Here is a 22966-nt window from a genome sequence, read left to right as displayed (position 1 = left end):
GGAGGCTTTGAGACCCCCGGGAGGTGCGAATCTATCCAGGCACCAGACCCTGTCATCCACCGCTTGAAACTGGTCAGGAGGAGCCTTTCTTTGCCAAGTGCTCATGGGAAGGGCTCTGAATGTCCTCTGTCTTGCCCTTTAGAGTCATTCCAGAGTTCTGTGTGGGGCCCTTCTTCCGCTGGACGGTCATCATCTTGCCCTCACCTTTCAAAACGGAAGGCCTGGCCTCTGAGCCCCTTCTCTGTGAGTGAGAAAAAACTGGCCCTCAAACTTTGTTAAAGATTGATGGAGAGAGGTAGAGCAACTCCTTTCTCTCTGGAATACTCTCTGGGCCTTGAGTCGTTCCTTCCCCACCTTCCCTGCACTCATGCGCTTGGGTTAAAAATACACACACACAGGTATGCAAACATGCCGATGGGGAGGGCTGGCTGTCACTTAGGAGTGGGTGGTTCTATTTACTGAGATGAGGAAGCCCGGGGAAGAGTGGGTTTGGAGACGTGAGTTGGGAAGATGCTTGGCCCAGAGTAGAAACTCACTATTTGTGGAATGGAAGAATGAATGAAATGCGGGTAGGCATAGAGCTGTAGGCAGTGAGCTGTGTGCGTGTCTGGGCACGGTGAGGTGGAAAAAGGTGCTACAACCATCCAAGATGAGCAGAGATCCAGCTCTGGTTGCTGGGTGGGTGCTGCTGACGGGAGCGATGTCAGGGTGGGGTGTGTTTCTCCGGAGTGCAGGCAAGACCGCTGATTCCTGGGCTACCGGACAGCCGAGGAGGTGTCTGTCCCTAGAGAAACCTGAAAAGAGCATTGTTACAAATCAGAAGGTCTGAGGGCTGGTTCTGTCACTCCTATGCTCAGTGTCCTTGGAGAGAGAACCACTTAGGATCCTAGAACCTCTGTTGCCCCATCTTTGAAATGGGAAGAATGCTGCTGCCCTTCCTGATCCACAGGGTTAATGTCAGGTGTATGTGAGGTCACACATGCATGAGTTGGAGAGATGTCGATGCCTCTCTGTGTGATTTTAGGAATGACGGTGTATTGCTGATGGGCTGTGAATTTGGATATGTGTATGTGTGAGTGGAGAAGTGTAGTTTGAAGCGTGTATCTGATTTGTATGGGAATTAAAAGTTGGGTCTGTCTTTGCCTGGCGTGTGTGTGTGTGTATGTGTGTGTGTGTGTGTGCGTTCATGAGAAAGAGAATTCTTCCATGTACTTAAACTCTTACACATGTGCTTCTGGAGAGCTGATATTTGAGTATTTGAGAATTTGCAAGTAGATGGTAGCGTCTGCTTTCCCTAGTGGGTGTGCTCGCTGCCTGGCTAGAGTGTGTCCTTCTATTTCTATGTGTTACCCATGCTGCTTGGCAGCGGCACCCCACGTGGGCCTCATTGCATTGCAGCTGCCCCTGCTGAGGGGTGCACACATTCGGGGAGCTTACAGGCATCTCCGCAGCGATGTCTGCCCCCACTCTGTGGATGCTTGTACACACTGTGCCTCTTCCAGATACCAAGTGAGGCTCCCACCAGCTGCCGCTCCTCCCCCAGCCCACCCATGTATCAGGCTTCTCTGCGGATGTGGGACATAACAGTTGAGCAGTGCTACGAGGCCTAGCATGTTCTCCGTCGGTCAGGGAGGGAACAACGGTCGCTAAGCATCCCCCAGGTCTAGGCAGGGCCCAGTGGGCCAGACTACGTCTGTCAGCCCAGGACTAGGGGCAAGCCTGCTCCACAGTAGTCCCATGTGTGTTGTCCTTGACCTGAGCATTGACATTGCCCTGAGAGCTTCATTTTTAGGAGTCCCATTTGCCTTTGTGGGTGATGCCCACACCCTACCAGTCTGACCTTCTCTGGACCTTGTAAGCAAAAGGGCACAGCATGTGTGTGTCTGGAGAAAGATTTTTTTTTCCCCCTGCGCATGGCTGAGAAGGCTGGGACTGCGCTTTACCTGGCTGAACAGACGGAGCCTGGAAGGCCTCTGGCCAGGGTCACTGGGTCGCAGAGCCGCAGGGGCGCCGCACATGTCCTGAAGTACATGGACAGCAGCCTACGGCGGGGTGGCCCTGCCCCCGGCCGTGGGCTGCTCTGTGGTTCTGATGGTGTGCATGGCGGAGCAGTTTTCCCGCATGTGTTACGTGGCTGGAGTGATGAGCTTGGGGGCGGGGGGGTCACACCCATGTGAATGTCCTAGACGTGACTGGGGGGAATACAACTCTCATCCGAGTTTGTAGGGTTTCCAGAATAGATCCCCGAAGGGCACTTAGGGGCAGGCGTGAGTGCCGGGGGGGCATGATGACCGAGCACCCGAAGCTGTGTCCTCTATGAAATGAGACCTCCTTTGCGCCTGCATGTGTGCTTCCAGCACCGGATCCATGTGTCTGCACCTCGTAAGGAATCCAAGGTCACTCCCTGGGCAAGGTGAAGGTTGGGAGCCTCCAGAGGGCAGCGGGCATGTGGAGAGCGTGTGGGCACCTAGAGGACTCCACGCCTCTCCCTGGACACTGGCTGGTGGCTGTGGGGCTTGTGGTTCTGAGAGGCCAGGGTGAACTGAACCTGTTCGTTTTTCTTTCCCAGAAGAGACAGAAGGAGAAGACACCACATGTCGATGTGGGAGCCACGCAGCAGCCACCTGTATGTGTGTACCGGTCTGCGTGTTTGTGAGCGGTCATGTGTGTGCGTGGGGACACCGTGTCTTCGTCCTCACCGCGGACACAGTGGCGCCGGGTGTGCATGTCAGTGTGTGCCGTGGTGTGTGCGTGTGTCCCGTGGACACTATCCTCTGCACCTCTCCACTTGTGCTCAGTTCAGTGTGTGTCTACGGTACGTGACCCCGTGTGTCGTGCACGCCTCTGTGCGGCCTGCGAGCGGGCACGCGTTGGTGTGGGCACTTCGTGTCGGCGTGTGGGCCTCGCCCGAGGGCCGGCGCGTGGGCCTCCGCGAGGGTGCGTGTGGGCACATGTGCGTGAAAGCAGGGACTGCCCTCCCGCCCGCGGGAGCCCACTCCTGGGTGCGTCACGTTGCGTGCGCCTGCCGCCACGTGAGGGCTCGTCTCAGCCCCTGGGCTGGAGCGTTCGGCAGCGGTTTTGAGAAGCAGGGGCCGGCACTCTTGGCACACACAGTGCCGTGGTCTGCGTCAGCTGTCGTGGAAGAGAGCCACGGCACTCTCGTTTTTGGAGGGCGATGCCAACAAGGGTCTGCTAGTCACCGTCGCCAGGCTTCCTCTCGTCGGACCCGGCCGCTGTACTTCTCAGCCTGTGCCCCCCCCCACCATCTGAGGGGCAGGGGGAGCTGAGGGAGCGGGGGGGGAGCAAAGGTCTCTGACCTGGAATTAAGGGCCAGTGCTGAGCACAGGGTGGGTATAGGTGGATGTCCTGAGAGCGAAGGAGAACAGGGGAGTGCAGACTGGGTGAGCCTTGGTACCGCAGTCCTGCAGGCCCCGGGGTCTCCGTCCCAGGCTGATACCCATCCCCCGCCCCCCTGCCCCCCCAACGACTGCAGAGCAGGGACGAGAGTGGGAAGCCCCACATGCTCGGAGGCGCTGGTCCCACCACCTACTCGTGTGTGGCCCACTCCGCTCCTTGCATCTTTCTGTGCTTCCTGTCTGCAGGTCCTGGGCTCTCCCATTTGCTGCCCACCCCCCATGTGTCCCGCCCCTTTGCCACGGCCGCTGAGGGCTGGTCTGCACCCCGGTGGCTCCCTCCCTGGCCTTCAGCTGTCAGGCTCTGACCGTGGTCCTCGCCCTTTCCCCTTTGGCAGGAGGGAGCGGAGGCGCCGGCACCACATGTCGGTGTGGGAGCAGCGCACCAGCCAGCTGAGAAGGCACATGCAGATGTCCAGCCAGGAGGCCCTCAATAAAGAGGAGGCCCCACCAATGAACCCCCTCAACCCCCTCAACCCGCTGAGTCCCCTCAACCCACTCAATGCCCACCCCAGCCTCTACCGGAGACCCAGGCCCATCGAGGGCCTGGGCCTGGGCCTGGAGAAGTGTGAGGAGGAGCGCATCAGCCGTGGGGGGTCCCTCAAGGGGGATGGAGGGGACCTGTCGAGCGCCCTGGACAACCAGAGGAGCCCCTTGTCCCTGGGCAAACGGGAGCCACCGTGGCTGGCCAGGCCCTGTCATGGCAACTGTGACCCGACCCAGCCGGAGGCTGGGGGAGGGGAGACCGTGGTGACCTTCGAGGACCGCACCAGACACAGGCAGAGCCAGCGGCGCAGCCGGCACCGTCGGGTCAGGACAGAAGGCAGGGAGCTCTCCTCCACCTCCCGGAGCAGGTCTGCCAGCCAGGAGCGGAGTCTGGATGAGGCGGTGCCCCCCAAGGGGGAGAAGGACTGCGAGCCCAGGGGCAGCCATGCGGCCAAGGAACCCACAATCCAAGAAGAAGAGCGAGGCCAAAACTTAAGGAGGTGAGTTAGTCACAGGCGTGCCCCAGAGACATCTAGCCGTGTGGGGGTAAAGGACTCTTCAGTACGATCCTATCTGACCCTCCGTTTTCCCTTTTACAAAATGGAGAAGATGCTAACGCACCCTTCATGAGATATGCGTGACTATGATAGGTGATGGACTCTGTCCCCTTGAAAACCGGGGTCTTTTCTTCTAGGGCATCTCCTGTTGGGAGCGGGTCCCGGGCCAATTGACAGGAACAAGGCCTGAACACTGGCTGGGGGTCTTAGCTGCCCCCCGCCTGGGTGGGTCGGGGTGGGAGGCAGCGGATGCCACGCTCTCCAGCAAGGCTCCTTGGGCTTCCCTCACCTTTCCCTCTTGCCTGGCTCACCCGCCACTTGAGAACAGCTTCTTCCGATCTGAGCACCAGCCATCTCCTCCTTTGTCCCTCCAGGACCAACAGTCTGATGGTGCCCAGAGGCTCCGGGCTGGCAGGAGCCCTCGACGAGGACAACATACCCCTGGTCCTGCCCCAGCTGGAGCTGGAAGTGGGGAAGGACATGGCGCTGACCGAGCAGGAGGCGGAGGGCAGCAGTGAGCGGGCCCTGCTGGGCGACGTGCAGTTGGACATGGGCAGGGCCATCAGCCAGAGTGAGCCTGACCTCTCCTGCGCCACCAACATAGACAAGGCCACCACCGCGAGCACCAGCGTCACTGTTGCCATCCCCGACGTGGGCCCCTTGGTGGACTCAACTGTGGTTCACAGTGAGAATGCAGTCCCTGTCCCCCTTCACCCTCACCACCCATCCCCCCCGGGGCTGGGGACCATTGTGGCTCTGGAGTCACCCAGTAAAGCTTCGTGAAAAACCCCACCAGCAGGACGAAGTCATTCTTCAGCAAGTAAATGATAGCAGTAGTTTTAGCTCAGTTTGCAGGAAAAATAAGTTAGAATGTTCTCCGTCTTAAGTTTTGCCCATAAAATTTCCTTCAGCCTTGGCCCCTGTGACCACCATAGAGACTTCAAGGAGATCACACGTGGTTTGGTACCCAGATGTATATTCAGCTATTTGACTTATCGTGTGAATATTTGGTGGTGTTCTCCAGGACCTGCAAGGTGCCCTGTCACTTGGATAGGTTAGGGAACCTCTGATGGTGCAGGAGATGGCCCAGATCTGTTCAGTGTGGCTTGAACAAACCTCGGTTTCTCCCAAGGCTTCAGGTTGTCAACCCTAAAGTGAAAGCATTGAATTGGGTGATCTCTGAGGTCTTTCTCAGCACTAACATTTTATGAATCTGTTACTCTTATCTACTCTTTCCTCCGAGGAGATTTAACTCAGTTTTTATCCTAGATCCCTCAGGCAATGGATGTTAATCTCCAGACCTCAAAAGGAAGAGACAAAAATTACTGGGCCTACCCCTGCATCCCCACCCTTAACCCCACCCAGCCTCACTCCTATCCTTGTTTCAACCCCATCCCTTTTCCTCCCCTAACCCCATCCCTCTCCCAGCCCTAACCCTAAACTCCACCTCTATCTCTGCCCTAACCCCATCCCCGCCCTAAGCCCACCCCTATCCCTGTACTAACCCCACCCCATCCCTACTTCCCCCCCAACCCCATCCCCTACCTAGCCCTCACCACACCCCCATTCCTGCATTAATCCCACCTGCTGCCCATGGCCACTGAATTGCGACCAGAGATTCCACCCTTGCTTTTTTTGCCTCTCTTTTTCCTTATTTTTCTTTTCATAGAACAGTCTTCTCGTCTCCCTGTTTTTCTTTCTTCCACTGCTCCATCTCCATTCCATCACCTTCTCAGCACTCAAAATGCCCATACTATTTTAGAAAATGAAATCCCCCATGTCTAGTGCTCCTGGGGTTGACTTGGGCATGTCTCAGGATTTCAGACAACCTCTTTTGGTGTCTGTTTCATTTTATGCTCTAATAAGTGCTTTGGACCCTCTCTGATGAGAAATGTTAAGAAGTTTGACCTTTCTCTGTTCCTGTTCTGGGGCTGGTCGATGGCCTTGGTCATAGGTAAGAGCATATTATCAGAGGGCTTTTGGATGAGTTACCTCTTGGAAGGACCCAGAAGGGGCCAGAAGCTCAAAGGTTTGCTGCTTGCACAAGGCTCCAGGATAGAGTCATTAGCTGAGGGAGGGGCTGACTGCATCCCTTGCCCTGCTCAGAGAGCTTCCGCCTCTCTGCCACTTACCCCACCCTGTGACTTACATGTGGAAACTGAGGGTGGCCCAAGAGCTTCACTCAGTCTCTGGCTCCTTCATTCTCCCAGTCCTGGAATGCAGTCATGGTCCCATAGAGGTATGAATATTGCATTGCCATTTCAACATTAATCATGACTGGAACAAGCAGAGCCAGCAAGTCAGCCGCAAACAGAGTAACGGCTTCTTAAAATCTTCCACTGCAGTGGGAGATCATCGAAAGGCTACAGGATTTGGAGTTGGGAACTAGCTGTATGAACCTAGGATAGGTACTTGAATTCCCTGAACCTCAGTTTTCCCGTCTGTATAATGGGCAGAGTACATTATATATGAGTACAGTTTTCCCATCTGTATAATGGGCAGAGTACGGCAGCTCAGGGTGTAGTGATGTGAAAATTCAAGAAGTGAACATAGGCAAAGAATCTAGATTTTAGATATGTCAGCTTTGTAAACTTTACAGCAGAAACAAGCCTTCTGTGACCCTGGGAAACGTGATTATTATTTATATGGCAAAAGTCATACCATGTAAAATTAGGGTGATGGCCAGGCGAGAACGAGAGCAAGGGCTTGACTCAGTGTAATAGTGAACACCCCCAGTGTTTGCAGGGTACCTGGCTAGACACATTCCTCTAACCCCTTCCCCTCCTCTTGATCCTACACCCATGGAAAACAAAGGGCACCATTCTCATAGGCGGCAAGATTTCTGATGATTTCAACACGTTCCTTTGGCAGTTAGCAACAAGACTGATGGAGAAGCCAGTCCCCTGAAGGAGGCAGAGATCAAAGAGGAGGAGGAGGAGGTGGAGAAGAAGCAGAAGAAGGAGAAGCGTGAGACGGGCAAAGCCATGGTGCCCCACAGCTCCATGTTCATCTTCAGCACCACCAACCCGTAAGGCGCCCTCCCGTCGCTCCCCCTTCAGTGCCAGGGTTAGAGCCAGGGCAGGGTGATGAGGAGAAGGAGAGATGAGGGACCACTTAGTGGACTGTGGCCAGACATCTGAAACATGCGGGGTGCTCACTGGTGGAAGTGGTTCATGGGATTGAACAGCCTCTGAGCTCTGTGCTGAGCCTACAAAGTAATTTAAGACAGGGAAGCATGAGAGATGTCATGAGAAAAGGACCCTGTAACTCTTATTCCTCTTATTTGGTCAGTAGGTTGTGTAGGGGTGGGGTGGGAGGAAGGAAATCTACTTGGGATGTGTCATCAAATATTCCAGTGGTGGACAGAACTGAGAATATGGAACCTAGAATAAATAGATCATCCACTGGAGTTTAAGAATATTGGTCCCACTGTCCCATATGTGAATTTTGAAATGGGCATGTTCCTCAAAGCAGAGGTAGGGGCATAAGATGGAGGTGGCAGAGAAGATTCTGGAAGGTTAGACTGAGCTGCCTTTTGCCCTGGAAATGAGCAAGATGTACACATAGACCTGCTTCTGAGGCTAGGAAGACAAAAAGGTTTTCAGTGACCACATGGGCAGTATTTCAGGCAAGGCTCTGGGAAGGAAGGAACTTGGGCTAAGGTATGTCAGGTCACACAAGTCCAGAATACAGTCTATAGAACAATTACTTTAATCAGAATATGTGGGGCTCATGAAAACCTGTTGCTGCTCTTGTTAGGAATCTTAGAATCAAGGTCTATTGTTAGGTTTCTTGGTTCTTCTGATTTCCTTGCTATGTCCCAGTTTCTGTATGGTGGGGGAGTAGACATTGAGATACGGTGGAGGGTACCATGTGGCCGTGGGGAGTGCATGTCGTCTGATGCTGGCTGCTCCCTTGACTCAGACGTGCCTACAGATAATGTATCTTGGCTTGCGCACTGCAGCCTCTAACCAATCTGATTACCTTCTCCCACTGGAGCTTTAAATCACGGGTGGTGCCTGCGAAATTAAATTGCTCTCCCCACGGCTTCCTCTGGCCAGGGCCTGGCTGTCTGGAGGAGGCTGATGTGCATGAAGGTGGGGAGTAAGGGATGGGAGGGGAGGGAAGCCGACGCAGCTCTGTTGGCTCCTCCGCCCCACAGGATCCGCAGGGCCTGCCACTACATCGTGAGCCTGCGCTACTTTGAGATGTGCATTCTCCTGGTGATCGCGGCCAGCAGCATCGCCCTGGCAGCCGAGGACCCCGTCCTGACCAACTCGGAGCGCAACAAAGTGGGTGCACGGGAGCCCTTTGCCCTGGGACCTGCCTGTCTCAGCCCCTCCCCATCCCAGTATTAAAGGTGAACTAAGGAAGGTTCCTGGGAAATGAGGAAGGCTTAAGAAATGGCCCATTCCTGTTCCTCAGGGCAAAGTATGGACCATTTCCAGATCAGCCCCTTCTCCCCAGTCCCCACCGTGTGCCCTGAGGCTTCAGCAGTGGGCCTTACATCCAGAGCCAGCCAGTCTTTGCAGCCGCCCAGGGGCTTCTATAGTGTGTGGGGGGGGTCTGATGTCAGGTCGTGAGGGATGTGCATGAATTTGGGGAGCTGAGGTTCTACCCCAGGGAGCTGAGATGTCTCCTGGAGGTCCCAAGGGTGTATGTTGGGAGGTATGACGGGGGGTGGGTGGGGAGGATTGCAACCGACAAGGATTCCAGGTCCTGAGGGAGAGATTTGTGGGGCAATTGGGACCCAAGAAGTTAAGTTCTGGCCAAGGGGCGGGAGGCGCCAAGGACTGACCACCGGGTCCTGCGGCTCTAGCAGAATGCATGGCTCCTCTCCTGCGTGTGTCCAGCTAGCACTTACAAGCCCACGCTTCTGTTCTGAGGTAGAAGTGAGCTGGGGTGCGGGGGCAGCACTGCATGTGTGTGGGTAGGCAGGAGTGTGTACGGCCTGGTGGCCACACATGGTCCTCTTGCCCTTCGCTGTACGTGTCTTACAGGTCCTGAGGTATTTTGACTATGTTTTCACTGGCGTGTTCACCTTTGAGATGGTCATAAAGGTAAAAGCCTCCAGAGAAAAGCTGGGCTCCAGGGTTTGGATGGGTCATGGGTCTGCTCTTCCCCAGTGCTGCCACCTACCAGCCAATGACAGACCGCAGGCCTCTGGCGACTTCTCTTCTGGCCTCAGAAGTCTGATGAAGTCTGTCATGACCAAACTTCATGGCACAGCATGGCTGTGTGGATCTGTTTAGACTGGGGCAGACCTGTGGGAGTGGTCCAGGGAGGAGCCAGTCCACTCTCAGGCAGGCAGGAGTGCAGACAGGCCTGGGCACTGTACTTGCCTCCCCAGTGTGCCCCCTGGTTTGAGCCAAGGCAAAGGGCCAAGGAGGGATGAGTCCTCCTGGACTCCATGTGGTCCCAGCTGCACTCGCTGCTTACCAGTCTGGTCCCCACCACCCTAACACCCCACATTTCTATCTTGTTCCTAGTCTCTCCCATCTGGGGTTTTCCCCATCTGTGCATATGTGGTGACGCCTGGTGTTCTGAGCCACTAAAGGAAGGAGGAATGTGAGAGCCAAGGAGTCTAGCTGAGCCCTGGTGGCTACGACATGGGGCCTCGGGCTTCACAGTTAGGTGGAGAGAGCCTCTGGGACCTGTCCTCTTGCTCCTCAGGTCCTTGTGTAGGGTTGATTGTGGAGACAGTCGTAGCAGGGGCGTTGCCCTGAGGAGCCCTGAGCTCCGGGTGCATTGCCGGCTCCTGTGGGCTCATCCACGGCTGTTCACATCCTTCTCCTTCAGATGATAGACCAGGGCTTGATCCTGCAGGACGGGTCCTACTTCCGAGACCTGTGGAACATCCTGGACTTCGTGGTGGTGGTTGGTGCGTTGGTGGCCTTTGCTTTGGCGTAAGTGTAACTTTCCTCTTGCTCAGTTTCCTTTTGTCCCTTCTTCCTGAGAATCGGACTGATATGAGGCCTTCTCCTAGGCCAGCGTGAGAGGCAGTCCACTCAGAGTGGTGCCAAAGAAAGCTGCCCTGGAAATCTGGTTCCCACTTGCCCTCTGTGGAACTCCGGCGAGCCTTATAGCTTCAGCTCCCTGCCCCAAATGGCAGCACTGGTGAAGGAGGAGCTGGGGGAGTCCCAAGGAAGAAGTCAGGGGCCCTGGAGTTCCTTTCTTGGAGATGAGCAAGCATAGGCAGGTGCTCACCCCTGTGGGCAGTTCCTCCATGGGCTCAGGGAGGGACCCAGGGACAGCTCATGTACCCTTTCCTTCCTTGGATATGTCAAACAAAGAGTCAGCTTGGAAGAAGAATGCACAGTTGGGGATCACAGACTCTTGAGTATGAGGAGATTCTCTGCTCATGAGCAGGGGGAATCCAGAGTTATTTCACAGACATAAGAACCATGTTAATATGTTTAGCTCCAGAACATAAGACTTTCACAACTTCCTTGATAACGCACTGAGGAAAACATTCAGGTGACTAACCATGCTCATTACATTTGGAGAATTTTTTTTTTTCCCAAACATTGATTCAGCTGTAGCAGGTTTTCAACTACATGCTGACATTTCCCGTGGCATCCGTCAAGGAAGGGGCTCTCTTGGCCCTCCAGGGTCTAGCTAGGAAGCACACATGGTCAGGGCCTTTTCCCTAAGCTGGTGTGTAGAGTGCCCAGGAGATGAATGACAGCCTCTGGGCCCCATCGGCACCTTGTTGTACTGCCAGAGAGCTCCCGCCTTTTCCAGGTGGCCCAGAAGACTTCCCTCCCGCCTTTCCAAGTGCAAGACAGAGCCGGATCTTTAAGCCAGTCTGGCTACACTGTGATGAGGCAGAAGGAAAGCATTTGGGAGCTGCTGTCAGTGATACCACTGCAAAAGGGAAGGGGCAGAGCACCTGCAGAGGTTGGGCCTTCCCAGGTCCAAGTGGTCAAAAGGGGCTAATCCATCCCCCTCTTCTCCCCAAACACCATCAGCTTCCATTTCTGTCCATCCTGGAGGAGAAAGAGGTGGGGTGACTTCGTGGTGGTCCACGGGGGATCCTCCAAAGGAGAGCCAGGTTGAATGTGGCTGGTAGCCCTGAGCTGGGCTGGCAGGACAATTTCAGTGTCCCCCATGTACACCAGTGTATTAACCGCCCCCGCCCACCATTGGAGTCACATGGAATCACCTGTGTCTCTCACAACTGGAAAGCCTCCTATTAGATGTGACTGAGCTATTTCTAAGGAAATTGCCCCAAAGCAGGGTATTTTCCCCCATCATCTGGACCTTGTATAAATTCTCACCCCAAGGTAAAAATCAAGGCAACTCTGGCTCTACCAAGGGGACTCCCAGCTCCTCTTCCTCCTTCTTAGAAAAAATCATTAAAGTCTGTCTTTTTCCTAAGGAGGCCTACTTACTTTGTTAGGGATAAATAGCACCCTTGAGTTTTTAAAACGTCAAGTTCCCTTCTCACTTTATCAATTCATTTGCATATATTATTCACCATATTGTTCTTCTTTCTTATTTTGATCTCAGTAAAGTAGTTAGTCTCTCTATGAAGAAACAAAACACAAGGAAGGAGAAGTATATGGGAAAGAATCCTCCCCATCTTTAGGAAGAACAGAGCTCCTTGGGGTGACAGGGCAGAGTGGGAGGAAGGTGTGGGCTATGGACTCAGGCAGGCCCTGCTTTGAATCCCAGCCCCTCTACTTACCTGCATCATGTCCTAAAGCAACAGAGCAAGATAGTAGCCCTCCTAACCTCAGTTTCTCATCCCTGGAATGCAGTCAAAATAATGCGTGTGGCGTGCTTAGCACATAGGGCGTGGCACAATGTGAATGATCATAAATTTTTTTAATTTAAGTTCAATTAGCCAACAAATAGTAAATCATTAGTTTTGATATAATGTTCAATAATTCATTAGATGTTAATTCCCTTCCTTATCCTTCCAGTCTCTCATCACATCCTGAAGTCCAGATACTGGAGCCAAGTATGTGTTGATATGTAGTGTGTGCAAATGGTTGAAGATGAACACAGGCTGGTTTCCACGACTTGGTTGTCTTAGACCCACACATGCACGCACACACACGCACACGCACACACACACACGCACGCACACACACGCACACAGACACACACCCTGGTAACCAGGCAGGTGTGTAGGTGCTTGTGGGGAGGAGGTCTGTTGTAGAGGAAACCTCTGCATGCCTGCCCCATGTCCACAGTCCAGTTGTCTCTCCTCAGATCCAGAGTGATGACAATGGGCTGGAGGGTTGTCATCTATCTTGTTCTTTTTTTGTGCCCTTTGAAAACATGGCGGTGGTGGCTTTGGTGCTGGTGGCAGGGGAAGCCTTAACAGCCCCGGAACCGAAGCCTCTCTGTGGGTCCTCAGACCAGGTACAGTGCAGGGAACCCCAAGAATCCCCTGGTTCTGGGGTCCACACTTATGTGATGGATTGAGAGTTATGATCCATCACTTGCTTTTAGTGATGTCACTTCCTGAACTTTTTCTTAATTTCCCTGGAAATGTAAATGGTACTTGCTCACCCTTCTCCATCCACTCTCTTCTTTTACCATCCTTCCAAGCTGGCCATGCACATTTCCTCTCCCCTTTCTCCTGCTCGTGGAACAGGCTCACACCCCTCTCCTCTGGCCTTCGTCACATTGCTGAGGTCCAGGTAATGCTTTCTCTTACTCATGCGCCACACTTCCTAACTCTTTTCTCTCCCCTTCCTCATTAAGGGCACCAGAGAATTCAGCTCTCCCATCACTTTGGTAGGGTTGGCCGGGGTCCCACCTGCCAGCAGAGTGAGGGCCTGGCCCGGGGCACACCGCAGAAGGAAGCCAATGTCGCACTGCCAGGCCATGCTAGGAGGCTCAAGCCAACAGGAAGCCAAATGTGGGGTTTTCTGCAGGCTTTTCAAGGGCCTCCCTCCTTGCAGTTACAGCTTTCATCATTATAACTCATATATTTGCCCCTGGGGAATGTCTACCACTCAAATGACCTTAACCCTGCCCTGTCTCACTCTCCTCCTCCTGAGGAGAGGCTCCTGCAGAGGCTTCTGCTCAGGCTGTTAGTCTGAGCAGAGCTGATGATTGCCGTGGTAACACCTTCACGTGATGCCTCAGAAGTCCGAGGCGACTTGGCATCCCTTTCACCGCGACCAGCCAGGATCTTCTCAGAACCCAACTCAAGTCCCAAGAGCACTATCCCTAACCAAGGGGAGGGAATGGCCGGAGGCTGAATTCTCAAAGAAAGCTGCGTGGTCCCCTGAGCCCTTCTGCAGAGGTCTGCACCTGCCTTCATGTATGTTTTCTATAAGCATATATGTCATTTACATAGTGGCTGAAGAGAACTCTCTCTTCTCTATAGCTGCGTACCTCAAGTGAAGGGATTCTTTATAATGTAAACCTGACAAATTCTGTTTGGGAACTTTTATTACTGACTTTTGAGGAGGAAGGGAAGGGGATTTCTTTTCTAAGCAGGGGGCATACTGGGAGATGAGAAAACCAATGAAAAGATACCCCAATCGCACCTTTCCTGTTCCTCCCGGCACACTTTTACATTATAAAGCATTTATAAGAACACTCAGGTCTCCTGTCTCAGCCAGCCACCCGTGTAGGGAGATGGGCAGAGTTTTGGCAGAAGTTGGGTATGTTTCTCCCTCATTCCGCTGCCCTCACAACACGCCACTTTCTGGGCCATATGGAGACACGGAGTGTTTGCCAACTATAAATGTCCTGACTGTGCCTTTTCCTCCTTGAGGTTTCAAGAAAAGTCTGGTGAGTGACTGGATCTATGAAACCTTTCTCTTTTATCTTTTTCTATCTGAAAAAGAGGGATTCTTCGGTTTGATCATTATTTTACACTGACGGGCCAGCAACTGCTTTTCCCAGTTTCCTCACACCCTGTTGCCATCGTGTCTGCCTCCCAGCCTCCTGGGTGGGACAACAAAGATGGTTCCAGCCTTGGCATTTCTGGGTTTCTGCACATCAGGCACATTCCCTCACTTTGGGGCCTCCTGTCGGAGTCAGCTGCCTTGTAGGGAAGTCATGTGACCCCATGGCAGGTTGAGTTCATGAGCCTTTTTTTTTTTTTTTTTAAAGATTTTATTTATTTATTTTGAGAGAGAGAATGAGAGACAGAGAGCATGAGAGGGAGGAGGGTCAGAGGGAGAAGCAGACTCCCTGCCGAGCAGGGAGCCCGATGCGGGACTCGATCCCGGGACTCCAGGATCATGACCTGAGCCGAAGGCAGTCGCTTAACCAACTGAGCCACCCAGGCGCCCCGAGTTCATGAGCCTTATGGGATCGTGCGCAGTGATGGTGATGCCATCTGGCCCTCAGGTTTTGCATCTGAAATGTCTCATGAAGGGATTTGGACAGGCAGCTGGGCAGGGACAGCATCTCAGGAGGAAAGGTAGGAGAGCACAGGGACGTATGTGTGTATGAGATCCTGCACTCCAACCCAAGCCCCTCATCCTCTTCATTCCCATTGTTCTACAACGTGTTACTTGACTAGCGCACATCAAGTCACCAGGTTTGCCATCCTGGATTGGATTCTAAGTAGTAAACTCACAGCTTATAATGACTTGTCCACACAAACGATTTCAAAGAAAAATAACCAGCAGTTCTCCTCCTACCTCCTCCCCCAACTGGGGCCTGTGCCTCAATCAGAGTCACACAGGCTCTCTGGCAGCTAAGGCCAAAGCTTTCCCTTGCTGTTTGCCATCTTAGCGGGGCATGAGGTAAGGTCAGGACTCCCTGGCACGCGGGGGATCTGGATCACAGCCGCACTTGGCCTTTAATTATTCAGTGCTTAGCCAGAAAGGAAAAACATGAGTCAATCTGCCTCTTGATGCCAGAAGGAACCAGAATTCCCACATTAGCTTTTATTACCTTCTTCTCATTGAAGTGTGTTGCTTTTCTGACACTTGACACTCTGCCCTGGTCTTTAAGATGGATAAGGTCTTTCAGAATGCATTTCAGAACCAGCCGCAGTGGCCGAGCTGGTTCTGAATTCATTCAGTGAAATACACGGATAGACACAATCTTAGATTTGGAAGGCCCCTGAGGAGCCACAGAATATGGTGCCCCGGTTCTGGTTTTGTATTTGTAAAAGTGTGAATGTGTGCTCTGAGAAAGGAGTGGCTTCCAGAACTGAAATGCTAGGATGTACTTAGCAGAGCACAGAACAATAGAACAGACATTTCGCCCTATACCTGGCTCCTTCTTATTCTTCACTGCCTGCCTGTGTCTGAGGCAGTCCCCCTCAAATCTTACGCTTTGCTGTGCGACTTCTTTCTTGACAACCGCTATTCTTCTAAAACCGAAAGGGGCGTCTCCCAAAGGAAGTTGTGACTACACATTAATCTTGGAGGGGGAAAAAAAAGAGTGGACAAAGTCCTGCTTCATGCAAAGAAAACCCATTTACCACTGAACCAGACAGGTCATCCAGTTCCACTGTTCTGTGCAAGTGAATGAAGGATTAAAATTAAATTTAGCCTTCAGGTAGCCAATTAACTGTGGATTTAGGATGCTGGCTGAGCTGGAATTAGAAATTTCCAGCAGTGAGCAGATAGAAAGATGTTGTTTCTCGAGACTCCAGCTTTCAGAGTCACCTCAAGAGTGACTTTCCCTGACTTTGTGCCCAGGCAGGAACACTAAAGATGATTAATGGCCAGGGACTCTTGGGGTGCCTACTGCTGTATTGTACCCAAGCTGCCTTGAAAATGGGTTTTGGGATGAATTAGGAGGTACAGAGTGGGAGCCACATGGAGGGGGTGCCTGAAAGAAAGAGATAAGTTCTCAGTCTACCTGCTCTTGGCATTAAGCTCCAGCATGCATGTTTTTTGATGAATGCTGGAAAATGCATCGTCTGTGATCTGTGCCACGGGAATGTGCATTTGGAGACCTTTATTGTATGGAGGCAGTGGGTGTGAATGCCCTAGCATTGCTCTTTATTGACAAGCACAGATTTGGAGAAGGTTGATTATAAATGGGATCTCAGCCTCTGGCCACATAAACAAGCAAAGTGAAATGGTCCAATCAGGGAACACGGCCCCATTCACACGGTAGCCAACAATTTGGCTAACCAGCCTCAGATGCAAGACGCACCCTGCACATGAGGCAAGCCTTCACAGACGTAGGAAGAGCTCAGTCCTGCAGGATTAGTAGAAATCCATCACCATGCACTCCAGATTTAAAAAGTAAGTTTTAGAGTAACTCAGGCCAGATTTCGTGATGGGCCTAGGGAAGGATCAGCTCAGATCATGTGACCTGCAAGCCATCTGTCTAAGCCACGCTCACAGAGCCACAACCTAGCATTATGAATTAGTCTCCTGCTGGGGGAGCGTATTGGCTGGACTTTAGCCAGTGCCAAGGCCTTCTGGGAAAGATCAGCAGATAAGGGATCTTGGGTATGTTTAGAATATGAAGACTAGGAAGCAAGACAGATCGAGTCACTGTTCCCCAGCCTGAATAACAAAGCTGCTAGGAGACAGTGAAGTGCTTTGCTGCTCAGTGCTCCGACCTTCCAGTTAGAGTACAGTGCTGGGTTTTCGAAGGCAATGATGACTGTGTATTGGGAGCTCACTGAGGTGCATTTGCAGGAAGGAAAGGATTATGCACTAACCACTTATTATGGAATTAGTGCCCTGGTCACAGAGCAAAGGAAGTTGGCAGAGTTGCAAAGGATTTGGGGCTCATGGGAGAACCCACGCGATGCTGAGGTAGGGGCGAGGAAGAAAAATACACAAATAGATGAACTAGCCTGACCAACAGGTCCTAGACTTCCTCTGGAGACAAGCACTGCCAATGCAGAGAACTTCTCATTTCCACCGGTCTTTAGAACTTTTAAAGTTCTTTCACACTATTTATTTCATGCATCACTCAACAGTCCTGTTTTATAGTTGAGAAGTGGATTGCTTGAGACTTTAACTGTTTTGACTCATTTGACTAGTAGTCTAGTAGTTCTTTTTTTTTTTTAAGATTTTATTTATTAATTTGACAGAGAGAGAATGAGAACAAGCAGGGGGAGTAGCAGAGGGAGGGGGAGAAGCAGACTCCCTGTAGAGCAGGGAGCCCGATATGGGCTCGATCCCAGGACCCTGGGATCATGACCTGAGCCGAAGGCAGATGCTTAACCGACTAAGCCACCCAGGCACCCCGCAAAACCAGTTCTTAAGCAGCTGGTATTTTTTACTTCAAGGTTAGGGGTTTTCTCTATTACATTAAACTCCCTTCTACCTCTGTTGTTGTAGTTAGTTCCAAGCCATTAACCCCTGTAAACTCGGTGGCTTGGTATGGATCTCTCCTCAGCCTTCCGATCCATCTTTCCCTGCTTGGAGACAGAGAGGACCTATGGACCAGGTGGACAAGGGCCTCCCTGTCCTTGTCCATCTGTTCCATCTGTACCTTTTTCTTTCCGTGAATACTCACAGACCCTAGACTGATTACGGCTAAGAGGATAAATAGCTCAATATTTGAGCTCAGGAACTGCTCGTTTCTTTTGCTGTTCCTTCTTTGGTTAAAACCCTCCTGTGATTCCCATCCGAAAAGGCACTGTAACATCACAAATAAGGACGTAGATTTCAGAGCCTGACTCAGGTCTGAATCCCAGCATTATGAATTATTAGTTGTCTTAATTCTCTGAACTTCTATTTCCTCATCTATAAGTGGAAATTAAAAATAACTATATTTTGGTTTTGCGAGAATGAATAATATATTCAGTGTCCGGTATAGTGCCAACCCCTTAGCAAGTGCGTATTAAAGTTATGATTGCCTCCCAAATAATAGCCCAGACATTTTAGCAAGGCTCAAGGCTCCTCACAGCATGACCTCCTGTCCCCACTTTACACTCCAGTAAGCCCGTCCATCCTTCTAATGCAAGAGATTCCTTCAGATCCCTGTGCTATTCTCTCCGGGGCTCATGGGGGAAGGCAGAAGGCCATTCCACTTAGAGGAGGGAGAGCTCTTCAGAACCTGATGTCCCTGCTCTGCCTGCCATGGAAAGAGTTGGTTCCTTGCAGAAATCAATGTGAGAGCATGTCCTTTGAGAAAGGGGGGACCTGGAAGCTGAGGAGCGAGATTACAGTGAATGATGAGTGATTATATATGAAAGATCTGGAGGGCAACTTGACAATTGAGCTGGAAAATTCTCATCTTTTACTGATGAGACATAAGAGAAATGTGGCTTTTTTTTTTTTTTTTTTCTGTAGAGCAGCCGGGACCTTACCAAGTAACAAATAAGTAGGAAATAAATGGGAAAATGAGTGGCCCAGTTGAGTCCAATTAAAGGCGGACCAGTACATCCTAGCATTCGAAATTATCCTCAAATTTTAACATTAGAGTCAATTTTTAAACCCGATAAATTTCACTAATTAGTTAGGCAGTGTAAAAAAAATTCTGACTCTACATAGAGTAGCAAAGACTAACAAAGTGTTATCAAGTGATTATATTTAAATGATTTGTAAAACACATGAATTATTTCAAAAATAATATGCCTCCATTAAAGTGAAGAGTTTGTCCTCTTTGTTTGATAAAACATTTCCCTTGTAATTGTGTAGACTTTGATAATGTCTTAAATAGCTCCCCTATGCATGGATTTGGGAAAGGTAGTTTGGCCTAGCATATGTGTAAGTTGTGATATATTTTAATTAATATTAAAATTAATATTGGGGCGAAGTTGTCAAGACTTTTCTGGACACCGTGGCTTTGTTATCTGGTGTTCCTTTCATTTCAAACGGCAATTTTCAAATCCGTGTTGAACATATGTTAACAAACCCGAGAAGCAAGTGTGCTTTTCTGCAACCACTCAAAATCATAGCTTTTCAGTGGTTCCTCTGCTATGAGAGACTTGTTTGAAAAATGTGCAGAGCAATGACTAATCTTTATTTTGCTTTGGGCCTCTGTCTTATTACTATCCCTGGCTCAACTTTGTGGGAGTCAGCAGGGGACAAATGTCCCCCCCACCTCTGCTGTACTTTGGCAGCCACAATCAGCTGTTGAGATCAGAGTGTGCTATTAAGGAACCCCATTTTCCAAAACAAGGGACACACAAAGTATACAAGCAATGAGGTCAGATGCTCTTTGTTCCATAGCAGAATATTTTAGTAGGATCCTGGGGCAAAATTAATTATAGAGAACAAATTCTGTCCTTTATCCAGGTGTGTGGGAAGAGCAAGAAATTTGGGGCCTTCCTTCATAAAATGGGCATCTGTGAGTATGAACCTCTGAGAACCCGTTCAGATGCTCCTGGACATAAAGGTCTCAGAGTTGAGGACCTGGGCTAAGCAACAGGTAAAAGCCTGGAGTGTGTCACCCTAAATCACCTGCCCATCCATTGATCCTACTCTGTTCTCTCATTTTAGGGATATGGAATATTCTCCCTAAGCTTTCCCTCAAGATGAATGTAGCCTGGGGAAAGGAAGGTGACCTATGTAGTTGTTTTGGGGAAATTTTCAATCAAATGATTGCATTTTTCCCATGGCACGTAGCTTGCGATCATACTTTCATTTGTTTGCTTGTTTACTTGAGGTCTTTCCTCCCTACTAGACTTGGTAAGTTTCAAGAAGTGAGGGATGCCATTTGTTTTACTCACGGTGGTATATTCACACCCAGAAGAGTGCCTGGCGTATATTAAAGACTCCATCAGTGCTGTGATATGAGTGGATAAAGGTGCGTTTGGCCTACTCACCATGTGCCCAGTCTCATGCATGAGAAGGCACTGTTATAACTCAGGGAAAGATACTATCTTTGCCTTCTGAACACTCAGAGGGTGTCACACGAGGGATTTAAGATTTATAAAGCCTTGGGTTTGATCCCAAATCACCATTAATTTGGCAATTACTGTGAAAATGAATGTAATTTTGAATATGAGATCATTTACTGAGTAATTGTGAGAAGTCTTTGCTTGTGACATAGAGTGGTGTAACGTAGGTTTGTGTTACATTAAAAAGATTAAGGATGGAGAAAAAGTACCCTTTCCAGCAACCAGCAACTGGGAACCACAGCCTGAATTCTAGACAGTTCTACATGGCTGAAGGTGGATTCATCAATGGTTCCACCATGGCTCACTCACTGAGGGATCTCATGCAAGGCACATCTTCCTGGGGATGCAGTTAAGTGGATTTCAGGGATCTTTTCCAGCTCTAGAATTTGGTTTGACAGAGCCTGGAACCAAAACCTGCTGCTGCCAAGGCTTAGCGGTACAGAGCAAGAGCTCCGACCATCATACGGTCTTAGCTTCAAGGCCCAGCTCGCCCTGCTAATGCTAGGTACTCCTTAGCCTCTCTGAATCATGTCTGTGAAATGGGGATAGTCATAGCTATGTGTCCTAAGGTTATTAGAAGGTCCAAAGAAAGAGTTGCACTAAAAGTGCTTAGCATAGAGTCTAGCCAAGAGGAAATATGCAGAAAGTTAGCTCTCATTATTCCTAATCTCAAATATTTCATATTTATGCTCTCACCCTTTTTATTATTGGTAAGCCTCCAAATAGAGCTGGGATGATTTTTCTCTGAGCTGCACAGTAAATAGCTCATGATGGACAGTTGGTCATTTAACTTATCAAAGGGCATCCCTTTATGTGCCATCAGGACCTTGATATACAATGCCTTCCCCCATATTTTGAGGTGGTTTTATGGTGTTGCTCATCAATGCTTTTAAGAGGTGTCCTACTATCCCTGTCAGAGGGGTCATGTGCCCCATTGCAGATGAAATCCTTCGGAAGCGTAGGTACGCCACTGTGACGTGAAATGCCTTGCCCAACAGAATTTCTGGCCCAGAGCAGACCTAATTCCTCTCTCCTGGTTTCTTATAAATTCACTGGAAGTAGAGTTTGTCTGAAGACCACTAAGGAAATGGAAGTAAAATACTCTATTTAGGAAACGTCACTAGACTGGGCTCCATGAAATCAAGCACAATATGGGAAATGCCATCCGGTTAGATGCAGTTTCACTGGTGCTTGCAAAGGGCCTTTGCCTTTGCAGGTTGGAGAGGTGGGTGTGGAGCAAATGGTGTGCTGGCCCTTCCTTTCACAAAGCGTGTGGACTCGACAAGTGCCAAGGCTGTAAGCGGGATCTCCTGGGCCTGTGCTTGTCCAATTCCCTGTTGCTGTACAGTTTCCTGTCCTCCCTGAAGTTTTCTGACTGTTGCCTTCTCTCCACCCCCCTTCCTCTTTTTTTTTTTTTTTTTTTTTAACTGCTTTCTGCTTGGATCCTCCATAGGAACGCTTTGGGGTAAATATTGTTCTCACTTTTCTTTGAAGTAAAGAATCCGGGAAGTGGGTTGGAGGAGGGTGCAAGTACAGTTGGGAGGGAAGGAGCCTGCCCACTGAAAAAGGACTGGTGAGTGTATATGAATGGTAAGTTCTCACTGACATCCAAGAGAACAAAAATTAGGAGTCGCCAAGCCTTCTTGGGAAGTGATCATTTGCATTGGTTTGGGTATGTATTTGGCTTGGAAGTTGCCTTTTTTAGGTAGGTAGATATATGAATGTAATACGGTAAAAGAGTTTATAAAATATACAGAACCCCTGGATGCAAATGACCTTCTAATGCAGTACTCTTGGATTATCTATATCCGGAGCTCGAATGGAGTAAGAGTGGCTTATAGGCCATGGCCTACAGCCATTAAGAGGGTCTTTAAATTCACATTCTGGGCAAAGCCAGCATTCTCTGAATGATATTAAATGTCTTCCTACCTTGCCTTCTGTGGAAGCATAGATCTTTTATCTCCCTGCCAGAGGGTGGGTGGTGGGTATGGCAGGAAGGACGAGGTAAAAAGTAGGCAGAAGCCCTTGTAGTTCCCATCTGATGTTCTGGATCCTGTTTCCCCGGGCTGTTGGTGTCATGGTACTCTGAACCAACAGGAGGAAAGAACCAGAACCAGAGCCTGAGCTCACTCTTCAGAGTCTCATTTCCTACCATCTGTGTGTGTCTTTTACAAATTGCAATTGTTTGAATTGAATGCAAAGATCTCAGGGGATAAGCAGGGTGGAGAGAGAAATGCAGGTTGATTGATTCATTTCATTCCTGAAAATAAAAAGAGAAGTGTATTTTATCTATTAGGAGCAAACATTTCCAAGTGGCTGAATAGGGATGCTCATGAGCTGAAGGGCAAGGATAAAGGTGGGCAGGGCCTGCAGTTTGGGCCTTCTCCAACTCTCTGGCTCTCCACAGCCTGTGCTAGGTATAGAGTGTCTCAGATGGGAAGGGACTGCAGAAAGAGCCAGCCACGCACAGATAACTGGGGTGTGAGCCAAGGTCCTGGCAAGAAGCCCGCGTGACATGCTTTCTCTGGAAGCGGCAGCCAACACAGCAGGAGTGTTATGTCCCCAGTGCCCTTCCTCACCCTGCTCTCCCCTGAACTAATGAACTCTGCAGGGGTGACAAACCTAGAGCCAAAGAAAGGACTAGGTCAAGTCCCCTGATGAGACTTGCTTTCGACCGGGGTTTCCTAGTCCATTCAACAAATATCATTTGAGAGCCTGCTACTGAAGAAGCACCAGAGCAGGCACAGTGGGAATCCAGAGTG

At 50.5% G+C, this 22966-nt stretch overlaps 1 protein-coding gene across 4 annotated transcripts in view; it reads left to right on the top strand.

The window, feature by feature from the left end:
• CACNA1E (calcium voltage-gated channel subunit alpha1 E) overlaps positions 1-22966 on the top strand; it is a 319486-nt gene that overhangs the window by 243995 nt on the left and 52525 nt on the right. For 3 of the 4 annotated variants that reach the window (XM_078078099.1, XM_078078098.1, XM_078078096.1), the window contains 7 exons: positions 2570-2626; positions 3752-4399; positions 4831-5141; positions 7328-7484; positions 8619-8748; positions 9457-9516; positions 10256-10362. In XM_078078099.1, coding sequence (XP_077934225.1) covers positions 2570-2626; positions 3752-4399; positions 4831-5141; positions 7328-7484; positions 8619-8748; positions 9457-9516; positions 10256-10362 — 1470 coding nt within the window. The remainder of the gene's footprint in view (positions 1-2569; positions 2627-3751; positions 4400-4830; positions 5142-7327; positions 7485-8618; positions 8749-9456; positions 9517-10255; positions 10363-22966) is intronic. The other variant, XM_078078097.1, reaches the window with a different exon arrangement.

This window comes from Halichoerus grypus, chromosome 7 (assembly GCF_964656455.1).
Source record: "Halichoerus grypus chromosome 7, mHalGry1.hap1.1, whole genome shotgun sequence".
NCBI lineage: Eukaryota > Metazoa > Chordata > Mammalia > Carnivora > Phocidae > Halichoerus > Halichoerus grypus.
The sequence above is the reverse complement of the archived record's forward strand: the minus strand, read 5'-3'. Positions and strand labels throughout refer to the sequence as shown.